The 13,140-nt window shown below is 34.8% G+C and overlaps 1 protein-coding gene across 1 annotated transcript; it reads left to right on the plus strand.

Moving 5' to 3' along the window:
• Positions 1-622: 622 nt before the first annotated feature.
• LOC144974693 (protein phosphatase 1H-like) lies at positions 623-12,865 on the plus strand. Its single transcript, XM_078917840.1, has 11 exons — positions 623-1,167; positions 2,839-2,935; positions 3,910-4,008; positions 5,031-5,165; positions 5,792-5,904; positions 7,675-7,759; positions 8,684-8,802; positions 9,701-9,767; positions 10,152-10,259; positions 11,699-11,853; positions 12,300-12,865. The coding sequence occupies exons 1-11, from the start codon at positions 926-928 to the stop codon at positions 12,784-12,786; spliced, it is 1,707 nt and encodes a 568-aa protein (XP_078773966.1). The 5' UTR covers positions 623-925; the 3' UTR covers positions 12,787-12,865.
• The last annotated feature ends 275 nt before the right edge of the window (positions 12,866-13,140 follow it).

Below are 13,140 nucleotides of genomic sequence, written 5' to 3' on the forward strand. Positions count from 1 at the left end.
GAGAGAGAGAGAGAGAGAGAGAGAGAGAGAGAGAGAGAGAGAGAGAGAGAGAGAGAGAGAGAGAGGGGGGGGGGGGGGGGGGGGGGGGGGGGAAGCACCGGCACATAGTATAAGGGAGGTAATCATCTATATATTTAAAAGAATACAACGATTTACTGAATTGTTTTCCTTCGTTTGTTTCGAAAATGAGTGTAGGATCTTTGGTGACGATGATGAATGATGATGATGATGATGTAGGTATTTGGGGAGGCCTTCCGAAAGCTCCTACATCCCCAGTATTCTGTTTTTCTATAATGTTCTAGTAGTAGGGGGTTTGGGAGGGGGAAACTTTTTTTTTTAAGTCTCCCCCCTCCAAACCCCCTAATAGAACATTATAAAAAAAAAGTTTCCCACCTCCCAAACCCCCTACTAAAACATTATTTAAAAAAACAAGAATACTGGGGACGTAGGAGCTTTCGGAAGGCCTCCCGGTATTTGTGGTGAAGTGGTTGTGTTGATACATTGATGATTGATGATGATAACGATGAATTGTAGTTTACACATCATCCTGTAATTCGTCTGCCGTCTGCTGACGATGAACCGGAAGTTGATCAATGATTATCAAACTATTTTTAGAATTGTCACATGGGATGTTGTTGAAATCAAGGAAAGTCAACGAACACAAATCAGTTTGTGTTGATAAATAAACGTGTAAAGAGTAAAGAGTCTAAGAGAGTGTGTTTTACTTCAATCTGAGGCCATGAAATCAAGATAGTTGTTTTGCGCAGAAAGTCAGCAGTATCGGCGTTTTTTTACAAAGCATATTGCGTCAATTTACAACATCTACAAATCCAGGAAATAAAAATTAAAAAAGGAAGGTACAATTACAAGCGTCTGCATTTGGCTAATGAGTAAACTGTAGTTGGGCCATCTTTTCCCATCCAGGATGCTTTCAAAACTTTTTGGGACGCTTAAAAACAAAGGTTCTCCAACAAAGCCACACAATGGAAACCCGCTTAATGATAAAGAAAGAAGTAATTTGCCAGAACGTCGACCTTACAGCAGACCAGAGTTTGTTCATCTTTCAGAGGATGAAGAAAAAGTGTTTAATAGTCATGATCATCGCATCATTCTTACTTCTAGTGATGAAGGAAAGCACACTCTCCCATCTAAAGCCGGATATGCAGAGTAAGCTTTCTTAAATATCAAGTTTGTTAAAAAGCATGTTTGGCTATATATCTGGAATATATCACACTCATGTTATCAATTGTACATCTAAAAGTAAAAGACGTTAGTATTTCATTTCTCTGAAATTGTTTGACCCGACAGACGCTGACTAGACTACTATCTATTATCTCTTTTTGTTTTAAGCTATCTCAAATCAAGAGGACTAACGAGTTTTTATGTAATCTTATCGCGTAATCTACTCTGTATATTATACATTTCAGGATACCAATAACTTTAAAACTTTATAACGATATTGTGAAAAATATATTATCAAAACTCATTGGAATTCATCTGGAGGACGCTTAAAGCTTAAAGAGGTGAAGTCGTGATTATTTGAGGCAGAATCAAATTAACCATTTACTGTTCTGCTGTTCTCAGACAAAACTCTTTTCTTTTTTTTTTTTTTCATTTTGACCAGAAAACTTATACTGTCTCAGGTTGTAAGACTGTTTGACAAATTGTATTCGATTGAAAAATTTTCTAATGAAACTAAACTTATTTAAAAGGGTTTTAGTTTTATCAGGGTATGGCAGTGTAAACAAGACATCTATTTATAAACTCTAGTCCATACTAGTCATTGTTGTCTTTTGTTGGTCAATTAACCTAATGGGTCCCTGTCAGACCAAGGTCAGTATTTTTTTATATTGAGAGTAAGAGTTTGGATTATGGAAGCATGGGCTATTTGATACGCTCTTGTACCCACATTTTGTGTACAGATCTGAAATCAATAATGTTTGCATTATGATTGAGTTCAGTTGTCTATAGAAACACGAGGCCGATGTAGCCGGAATTTATCCAGGTTTCTATTTTGTTCAAATGACATTAGCCATTGCTAATTGCCCATTAAATACAATACTTTTACAATGAAAATTATTTCAATCAGATCTTTCAGGTCGAGCTATCCAATCAGTACAGGTTTGAACCAGCTCAGAATTAAAATCAATCCCTGTGTCGAATGACGTACCTGCCAATAAAGCTCTTGGAGTCCCCCTAGAGGGAAAAAAAAGAAGAAAGTTTATGGAAGTTTCCAGATAAGGGAAAAGCTACTGTATTTCATTTACTAAAACTTTTAGTAAAATCAGTCATTGTGGGACCTAACTATGAAAGTCCATATTTTGGCATTGATTTCACATACTATCGTCAGTGACATTTGGGTACTTTAATTATATATAAATTATGATATATATTTTTTGTATGTAAAACATCAAGGAGCAAATAGTGGTTTGGGGATAAATCATTATTTCAGCAAGTAGATAGTATGTAAAACCCGTCATTATTATGCACTGTGTTGATACATTTTTGAAGGTATGAAAGTATGTGAAACTTTTTGCTTACATTAATACATGAAATCAATGACGATGGATACACAATGCACCTTGTGGTCATTGATTTTAAGTCCTGCAGGCATACAAGCTCACACATGATACAAACACCAACAAACAGTCACCAGATTATGACTCAAGCATTGAAAATGATAATTCAATCGGATAGATATTTTTTATAACAAATAATTATTTTGATATTATTGACACACTGAAGTAGAAAGTATGTTCATGTGCGATCAATGCACTCCCTGATTGTCATGATTAAACCGTTGAAAAAAATTATAATTTGACTCATTTACCCATACAGATGTATCAATGGTGGAAAATCGACAAGAAATGAAGACCAGGCGACAACAGGAAGATTTATGCTAACTCCCCAAACGCCAAATGGAGATGGTAGTCAGGTGAATAAAGTAGGGACAGGGTTTTGTTGACAGTGGTTGGTGGGAGATGCCTGAAGTCTTGGGTCAGGAAAATATTAATGAAAAGGTGAAAACGGAAAGGCTTCGGATGGGCTCAGTACAGACAATGGACGTTTCGGATACAAACCCTTCATCAGCACAACAATAAAAAAAAAGGAATTTGTTTTTAAAAATTGACTAAAATGGAGTATAAGTTTGTAGCCTCTGTTTTTATTCTATTTGTTTCCCACATTACTTTGTTTATTGTTGTGCTGACGACAGGTTTGTACCTGAAACGTCCATCGTCTGTACCATTCTCATCCAAAGCCTTTCCATTTTCACCTTTTCTTTATGGTTTTGTTGACGAGGTTGCAGATGATTAGATTTGGTTTTTAAATTAAAGCAAAGTTTTTTCTCTTATTTTTATTTTTAAAAACTCAATATCTATTTTATATTCACTGACATGGAGTCAAGTTGTTACTGTTTCCATTTACATTTTTATGTTGTGAATGAGTGGTTAAGAAATATGTCTTTCTCCTAGTACCATTCTTTCAAAAGTATTCATGGTCATTTCTTCAGCTTAAAAAAAGATGAAATAAAGAACAAATAAGAGAGAGAAAAAAAAAAGAAATTAAATCAAATAATTTTAGTTAGTTTGAGACTTTGGGTGGCTTCAAGTTGTACACAATGTGGTTGCTTAGACTTAGATCCAATTCATGAACTATTCCTCCTTGTTTCACTTTCTCTGAAGCACCTGTGAGAAGTACTGAACTAAAATCGAACTCACCTGTGGCTCATGTACCACTGTACCAGCTTCCTTTTCTTAGGTGTTGAAATAACTTTAAAATGTTGTACATGTCATTTAACTGCTGAACAAGAACCCCTATTATTGATCCTGTTTTCAGAGGAAACCGATTGAAGCTACTTACTTCTGTATATTTAACTGAACAAGAAACCATTATTGATCCTGTTTTCAGAGGAAACCCATTGAAGCTACTTACTTCTGTATATTTGATGGCCATGCCGGGACTGGAGCAGCCATGATAGCAGCAGATCAACTTATTCATCACCTTAAGGTAAATCATTTGATAAACTCACTTGAGATTAATGGGAATGGAGATCAAACAAAAATTTTTGAGTGGTCAGTCATTTCATGTGAACATGGAAGTGTAAATGTAAGATTTGATATGACTTTTATCATTTCAAGATCCTTAAACGAAAAAAATAAAATGCACAATTTTTTGGTTTATTTTCATAAATGGGTGAGTTTAAAATACAAGAGGCAAATGACAGCCCAGTTCGTGAAGCACCCACCTCACAAATAAAGAGATGGTGTTGGTGATCTCTGCAAGGTTATTTTTTTTTTTGTTCCTGCCTTTTCTGTCCATTCAGTAGTGGTTGCTTTACTGGGTCTGATGTAAAGTGCAATATTCATGGTTTCTGTCCGAAGTATTGAAAACAATTGTTACTGTCTGTATATACTATAGAAACTGAGATAATCTCTTGTTCCATGACATTTATAAAAGAAAAGATCTTTCTTTTGTTTCATTTAAAACCTATCTTCATTTTCGAGGACGTCGGATAGATAAGTGAGTAAATGCTCTTGCTTCACAAGCAAAGTAACGATGATTGAGCTCTGATTTTGTCAAGAATTTTTTCAGACCCTCCTGTCTACCCAGCACTGATTGGCTTGCTGGGTCTGATATAACAGATGGAAAGCATTTGTGATAGAATAACGTCATATCCAAAATAGCAAGTGATTGCAATTGTCCGTTCATATATAGAAACTGAGATGAACCCCGCCTTTATGGTCTTATGGAGAGTACTATAATCTTCATTTTTGCATGAATTGTTATATATTTTTTTGTCTTCTCCCCCCCCCCCCTCCCCCCTCTCTCTCGATCTGTCTGTCTCTCTCTCTCTCTCTCTCTCTCTCTCTCTCTCTCTCTCTCTCTCTCTCTCTCTCTCTCTCTCTCTCTCTCTCTCTCTCTCTCTCTCTCTCTCTCTCTCTTTCCCACTTGGATTCATCCTTCTGGCACTTCATTTAAAAAAAATAAAGGTCAGCCTATATTTAATTAATTTTTTTTTTTAATTTCAGGAAATGTTGATGGAGGTTGTTGACTATTTGTTAGCCTTGGATGGTGATGATCTGTTTTCCAATAGCAATAATCATTATGACGTGACATTTGACAGTCTAGTTAGAGGTGCCATCGAGGAGGCCTTTCTCAGTTTTGTAAGTAGTGCACTGATTATGCTTACCAGTCATGATTTTTTTAAATTATATTATTATTGCTATTATTATTATTATTATTATTATTATTACTATTATTATTATTATTATTATTATTATTATTATTATTATTATTATTATGCTGCTATGTGGTCTTGTGCTATGACACTCGTTTTCGGATCGGAAGGTTCTGGGTTCGAGTCTCACTCGGCAAATAGTTGGGAGTCCTTGGAAAAGACTCTTTACTCACATTCTCTCACCTTACTCAGGTGTAAAATGAGTACAGCGTTGTCTCTGTCTGAAAAATTGTAACATCGCCAAACAGGCATCATGTCTCGTTCTATATGTTACTTGTTGCTGTTGGTCAGTTATCCCTTGTAAAGTGCTTTGAGCACATTTAGTTGATATTGCGCTATATAAAAGCTCTAAAGCTCTAATTATTATTATTATTATTATTATTATTATTATTATTATTATTATTATTATTATTATTATTATTATTATTATTATTATTATTATTATTATTATTATCTGTTATTCTATTGTTTTCATTTTACTTGACACAGATAATCCACAATGAATGATACATTTTTTTTTTCAATGTAATAATCTTATATATTTATTGACAGGACAACCACATCGCCTCAGAACGTAAAACATATCATATCCCAGGAGGTTGTACAGCAATCATGGCTCTTGTCATTTTGAATCGTCTCTATTTGGCTCATGCTGGAGACTGCAGGTAATAATACATTATGTCTATGTAACTAGCCTGTTCTGTTTAACAACGAAAATTTATCATTTGCGTGTGTAGAATTTTTCAAGCTCATGGAGTTTGAATTTATCCCCGATTTTATACTGTGACACAAACATGGATAGGATGGTCAATCGCAATCGTAATTGTAGCTGGGTTGAAAGAGGAGGCAGGTAAAAAATGACCATAATCTATAAAGACTGGTAGTTGAGTGCTGTTCACATTGTGCAGCAATATAGATCTTGCTACACAAACAAGGCATAACATTTTGCAGGTTGCCTTTTTAGTTTCGTATTCTTGTATTATCATGCATGTTACTGCTCATAAAGCACTTGCAACATCATGCACGTTACTGCTCATAAAGCACTTGTAACATCATGCATGTGACTGCTCGTAAAGCACTTGTAACATCATGCATGTGACTACTTGAAACATCATGCATGTGACTGCTTGTAAAGCACTAGCAACATCATGCATGTGACTGCTTGTAAAGCACTTGTAACATCATGCATATGACTGCTTGTAAAGCACTTGTAACATCATGCATGTGACTGCTTGTAAAGCACTTGTAACATCATGCATGTGACTGCTTGTAAAGCACTTTTAACATCATGCTTATGACTGCTTGTAAAGCACTTGTAACATCATGCATATGACTGCTTGTAAAGCACTTGTAACATCATGCATGTGACTGCTCGTAAAGCACTTGTAACATCATGCATGTGACTGCTTGTAACGCACTTGCAACATCATGCATGTGACTGCTTGTAAAGCACTTGCAACATCATGCATGTGACTGCTTGTAAAGCACTTGTAACATCATGCATGTGACTGCTTGTAAAGCACTTGCAACATCATGCATGTGACTGCTTGTAAAGCACTTGTAACATCATGCATATGACTGCTCGTAAAGCACTCGTAACATCATGCATGTGACTGCTCGTAAAGCACTTGTAACATCATGCGTGTGACTGCTTGTAAAGCGCTTGTAACATCATGCATGTGACTGCTCGTAAAGCACTTGCAACATCATGCGTGTGACTGCTCGTAAAGCACTTGTAACATCATGCATGTGACTGCTTGTAAAGCACTACTCTCACGTCTTTGTAGGAGAGTGGCAAGTAAGAGTAGACAGATAGGAGTCAAATAGTTTCCCCATAGACTTAATTTTCTGGTGCCGCTTTTATTTTTCCCTGTTATAGTCGGTAAAAAGCTCCAGACAACTTGACTGATAGTAAGAGAATGTTTTAGGTTTAAAGAAATAGGTAGTAGAGCAGTGGTAGATTATTAGCATGTTATATAGGGAAAGGTAGGTTCAGAAGGTAAGTATTAATCCCCGTTAAAGAAGAAGTACTTTAATATAAACTGTAGTTGATAAAATCCAGATTTGTCACCCAAGAGCTCACTCATAAAATATAGAGAGACCTTTTGCCTGTCATAACTCGCAGGGGATTCAAAGGTTGAATCAAAAATATAAATCGTAAAAAGTTGTTTAATTATAATTATTCCCCCCAGGTAGTTATTTCAGGATTTATTTTTTTTACAATAATTATTTCAGAGCTATAGCCTTCGTAGCAATTCTTACAGAGCTTGTGCTTTTATAACAGTTTTTAAAGGGCTGTTTCCTTTATAAGAATTTTTTCCTGGCCGTGTGTTTTACGACAATTAGTTCTTTCAGAGCTGTTGATTTTTTCTTTCAGAGCCACTATTTTTATGACAATTTTTACAGGGCTTTTGTTTCTATGACAATTCTTTCAGGGCTGTTGCTTACGTTGGAGAGGAAATCATAGAATTATCTCAAGAATTTACGCCAGAGACAGATGCTCCTAGGATTCAAACACTGGTTATATATTTTCCTGTTTTAATTCAACCTCATTATGAATATTTTTATTACACCTATTGTAAGCATGTTGTATAAGTTTATAACTTAGGGAATTAGAATTTATCCTTATGTTAAAAATTGTAACATCATATCTTACTTTTTTTTTTTTTATCGCGAGAGCAGTGGCAATGATGTGAATGAAGTCAGAGATGCATAATTTAGCTGTTCTCTTGGTTAAAAAAAGTTAGGCCTACAGTTATGTATCAGATAAATTACAAGTGGAATTATGATTCGAAAGGGATTAAATGTCATCGTTTAAGTCCTTATTGGTTCTGATACAAAATAAAGCCAATTCTGAGTTTTTAAAAGGGATTGCTAGGGAATCAAAATGCAGTGAATGTCAATGATGGGGAATACTCAAAGGCATTTTTACTCTCAGGATCTGAAAGAGTTTTCAAAGCCTTATCTACGTACAACTCTAACCCACAGTTTAAATGAAGACAAAGTCTATACGCAATAACCATGCACTGCTTAATTTGGCTGTCTGCTGTAATTTTCCTGTCTACATTTTGTATTTTAAATCATAATACAGTTGAACTTGCCTTCGTTATATATTAAGTACTTTACAAAGGTTTATTATCATCTATTTTAGTAAGCTAACATAAGACTCATTTATGAAAGAAATTTTTACTAAAGACCATATTTGTATGTTTGGTACTTTTTTTTGTCATTCACTGTTTTTCCAAAATGTGGCAGAAGTTTATTTATCACAGCCGGTATCAAAATAGAATATATTTTTTAAAAATTTAAGATTAACACGTGTTATTTAAACTCAACATTATTTCTGTATTAACGACTGCTTATATGCATAGTATGAATTTTGTACTTTAACACATTCCATTCTTAATCATTCGGTTGTTTTTTGTTTTTTTTAAATATCCCCAGGCTGAATCCAACCCGAGTCTCACTCATGGAATATTCAGTGCCAATTGTTACCATCGGCCGTTGATGAAAAAAGACATTGGAACAAAACTTCTGTATAGACCACCAAGGTCATCTGGATGGTAAAGACCTTGATTTATTTTCGATTATGAATTTATTAGTGAAAGAGAATGATTTTTTTTCTTCTTCTCTTCTCACTATTTTTCTATATAAAAAGTCATACCTTTCCTATTCCCAGCCGCTTTATGGGGACAAAATTTGACAACGACCTTCCCCATTAAAAAGCTTTTTTATTGCCTACAATCCTTCAAAATGGGGTTCATATAATACAAATTAGTCTAACGGGGTGGTCAACCCAGTGTGTGGTCGTACTGTTCATCACAGAGGTGTGAACAATAGAATGTGTCTGTATCCCCTATTAGTGTCTATCAACTGTCATTGTTACGTCCATGGCCATGAGTCAATGGCCACGATGCTAGGTTCACATGCCATTGGTGCGATGGATAATGAGTGATGGCTTTGTTTGAGGCTGTCAGCACCAAATGGTTTGTTTGTTTGTTCAATGAGACGAATGGAAAGACAATGCATTCTAAATCCATTGCTTACTTATGTAAAGGTTATGAGTGGTAAATTCGTTAATTGTTTTGTGCAGTTAGATGTGTCTCTCATTGTTAGAGGTAGATTTTGGTGTTGTTGTTTTTCATTAAGACGTGAAATATCTGTTTGAAAAACTTTGTTGCAATAACTGACATACAAAGGGATCTCTCATTCGACGCTGCATTGCCTGTCACAAGTCTGGAAAAATGCAGAGTGGACTATCGTAAATCTGAAAATGTTCTCAATCATGGGAACCGAGCTGTCCCAATAAACCAGCTTGGACCGTATTTAGACAAAATCAGATATTTTCATTTGTTTTTGTACTTTATACCCTGACTTCACTCAACTGAAATTGAGATAACATGTAGAATGCCAAATCATCTGCTACATTTGCTATATATAATTTGTTAATTCTTTTTCTAGGTATTGTAAGACTTTGACTCAAAAAGATGTAGAATCTCCCCCACTGGTCGCTGGACGTGGAAAATGGGTGAGAAAAAAATCGTTTCTTTTATCATTTTGATAATCATGTCATGCACATAAAATAATATTTTAACTCACGCTTAATTTATAATGGGGGCCCATTTGCCATTTTCAAGTCAATATTGCCTTCCTGAGTGAAAATACTCATTTCATGTGACACTTTTTGGTCTGTTGATGGCAGTTGATTAAGATAATATCCTCTCTACAGTTTAACTTAGGAAATTTCGGCTTATCATAAAAATAGCCTCATATTATTAATCCCTAGGGGAATTGAAATCGTATGATTATGAATAAATTGTGTCAGGTTTGAAATCAAATAAGTTTTCTATCAAAGTCCACATTTCTCTCTTGATGTCTGATACAATTTCATATCATCTGTTTCTCACAACAGGCCCGGCTAATGGGAGTCATAGGGGTGACCAGGGGTTTTGGTGATCATGACTTGACAGTCCCCTCAACGAATCTCATTGTCAAACCTTTTATGACGGCCATGCCTGAGGTAAGGAATTTATACCCTACCTTTATTTTATTTTTTATTTTTTTTTAATTTAAAGCAATCTTTGTTATTTTTTCCATTAATTTAAATTTGACTCTGTGTGTGTGTGTGTGTGTGTGTGTGTGTGTGTGTGTGTGTCTATATTTGAAAGAGTATATGTTTGGGCTTTTTCAATGCCTTTCTAATGCTAAAGGATGCATTTGGTAGCTGCCAACTGACTGAGGTCTAGAACCTCATGAATAGCATCTGCCTTGGTTTATGTTGAGTTCAACCACTTGCCATCATTGCATAGCAATGTCAGATGTTTCCCTGTCCGTCCAGCAAGCAGTAGGTATATGGAATTCCCCGTAGGATGGGAGGAAGTTGGTGGGACGGTGGGTTGGGGTCATATTGGTCCGCACTTTTGCTATCTCTTCTTTCTCCCCTTTATTCGTTCATCTTTTCTATTTCTATGCAGCTTTGTGTCATTGTTCTTGAATAATATCATTTGGTTTCACACAAGTTTTGTCTGGGGTCTTTTGCAGAGGAGAATATACTCATCTTTTTTTGAGAGATGTTTTTTTCCCTTGTGAATTGTATCTCATGTGTTATTGCAGTATTATTATTATTATTATTATTATATTATTATTATTATTATATTATTATTATTATTATTATTATTATTATTATTATTATTATTATTATTATTATTAGGTAATTATGAGTTTTTTAAAATATAATATATGTATTTTCAACATTTGAACGCAATCCAGACATAAAATTTGAAACTTCATTGAATCTAAGAAGATAGTGATATAGACAGCCAGACATGTTGATGACTCATTTTAATCTTAATCAAATACTTTTTTAATTTATAAGGATCATTACGTTCCATGTGTTTTAGGACAGGAATTCTATATCTAGATAGGACATAAGACTCAGATGAGAATTAATATTTAGCTATAGGCGGTGACAAATGTTGTAAGATGCTAGTACAAATAGGATGCAGAACAGGCAATTTGTATTATGTGAAATGGAAATTGTTCCTTATGACGTGTTGGAGGGTTAAACGAAGCATTGCGAGGCACAATAAATGTGGTGATTCTGTAGATAAATGATATTTATTTTAGATGAACAAGTAAAAAAAGCATTTATTCATGATTTTTTTTTTTTCAATGCTGGCCTCAGTTGCTTGCTTTACAAGGTGAAATTTTTAAAAATAAAAACAATAAAAGGTCCGTTTGACAGGAAAGGTTCTGTCACATGTCAAAGTAAAGCATTTTCATTGGACAGTTCTACCCAATATCTACAGCTATAACTAATTGATGAGTTATCTTGGTCTAGATTTAGAAAACAGCATCGTTAAACGGTTTGCAAATGAGGCCATCAGTATGCTGAAGATTTCTTTAGCTTTGCTGTACCAAATTGAAACTTATTTCCTTTTATCTCTCGTTTTCATAAAGATCCGTGTTCTCAACTTGGAAAATCGTGATTTTAAGGAAGAGGATGTGCTCGTGATGGGCTGCGATGGATTGTGGGATTTCATCTCAAATGAATCTATGAAGGCTGCAGTGAGGACATCCATGATGCAATCAAAAGAAGAAAATGACTCTATATGGTAAGCTTGTGTTCAGCATTATCATAAATTAGAAGCTCTCTTACTCTAATGACGGTTTTTCTCCAATTTATATGTAGGTCTTCAAAGTCAACAAAATGAAATGTAAGAATATATAATAGCATGTTATGCCAAAATCAATACTCTTGTATGGCAAAATTCAAGTTTTATTTTAAAACATCTTATCATATTTTCTTTTGCAACTTGTGCGTGAAAAAAAAAAGAAAGAAAAAGCATCAATAATGTTTATATTGAGATATTGATACCAGAAAGAGATTGTTAAAAGCATTTGTTATTGTGTGATAATTATGGCTATTTGTGTAGATAAAACTCCTGAAGGATTGTCAAAAATTATATAACCAATACCTTTGAAAATATATCACTATCAACTCACTTCACTTTTCACAAATACAACCATCAGTTAATATATTCATATTTCTCCATTTAAGTTACACCACAGCTGCCAAAGACATCGTGCATTTCGCAAGAGGAGACAATCTTGGTCGGGGATGGAAAATGACAGATGGTCGTGATGCATCGTTCGATGATATTTCTGCCTTCGTCATTCCTCTACTCCATCTAACCAAGAGTAACAGAATAGACGATAACAATCAAGAACTTCCTGCTGATGGCAATGAGCCTCCTGCAACTAGTCAAATGAATAATAGTGAGAGCGCTGACAGCATCGATATAAGTGAATATGTCAATATTGACCATAATGAGAATCCTGAAACAAGTGGAAAGACTGAAAGTGTGGAGAGGTCTGAAAATGTAGAGAAGACTGAAAGTGTGGAGAAGACTGAAAGTGTGGAGAAGACTGAAAGTGTGGAGAAAACTGAAAGTGTAGAGAAGACTGAAAGTGTGGAGAAAACTGAAAGTGTAGAGAAGACTGAAAGTGTAGAGAAGACTGAAAGTGTAGAGAAGACTGAATTGTAGAGAAAACTGAAAGTGTGGAGAAGGAAGAATCATAATGTTGAAATCGTACGAGATTAAAATCAATATATTGTAAAAATCAGATTTGTAGTAAACAGTCGTCCTTCAGAGACATAAGGCTCATGGAGACGGGTGTTTATCTCGATTTCTATACTGCTAAATGGATAATAACAATTATTTGATACTTTTTGATAAAATGTTAGTCCATTACAAATTATTTTCCACCAGATCAAATAGTTTCAACTATCTAATCACTGCTTGGTAGACAGAGGTGAGTCAGAAAAATCCCGACTGCATCTTGGATTGACATTGTTCCATTTACACGTGAAGCAAATGCTCTACTTACAGAATTTTCTT

This window comes from Berghia stephanieae, chromosome 6 (assembly GCF_034508935.2).
Source record: "Berghia stephanieae isolate SIO BIC M18660-M18661 chromosome 6, UCSD_Bste_1.3, whole genome shotgun sequence".
NCBI classification, from domain to species: Eukaryota; Metazoa; Mollusca; class Gastropoda; order Nudibranchia; family Aeolidiidae; genus Berghia; species Berghia stephanieae.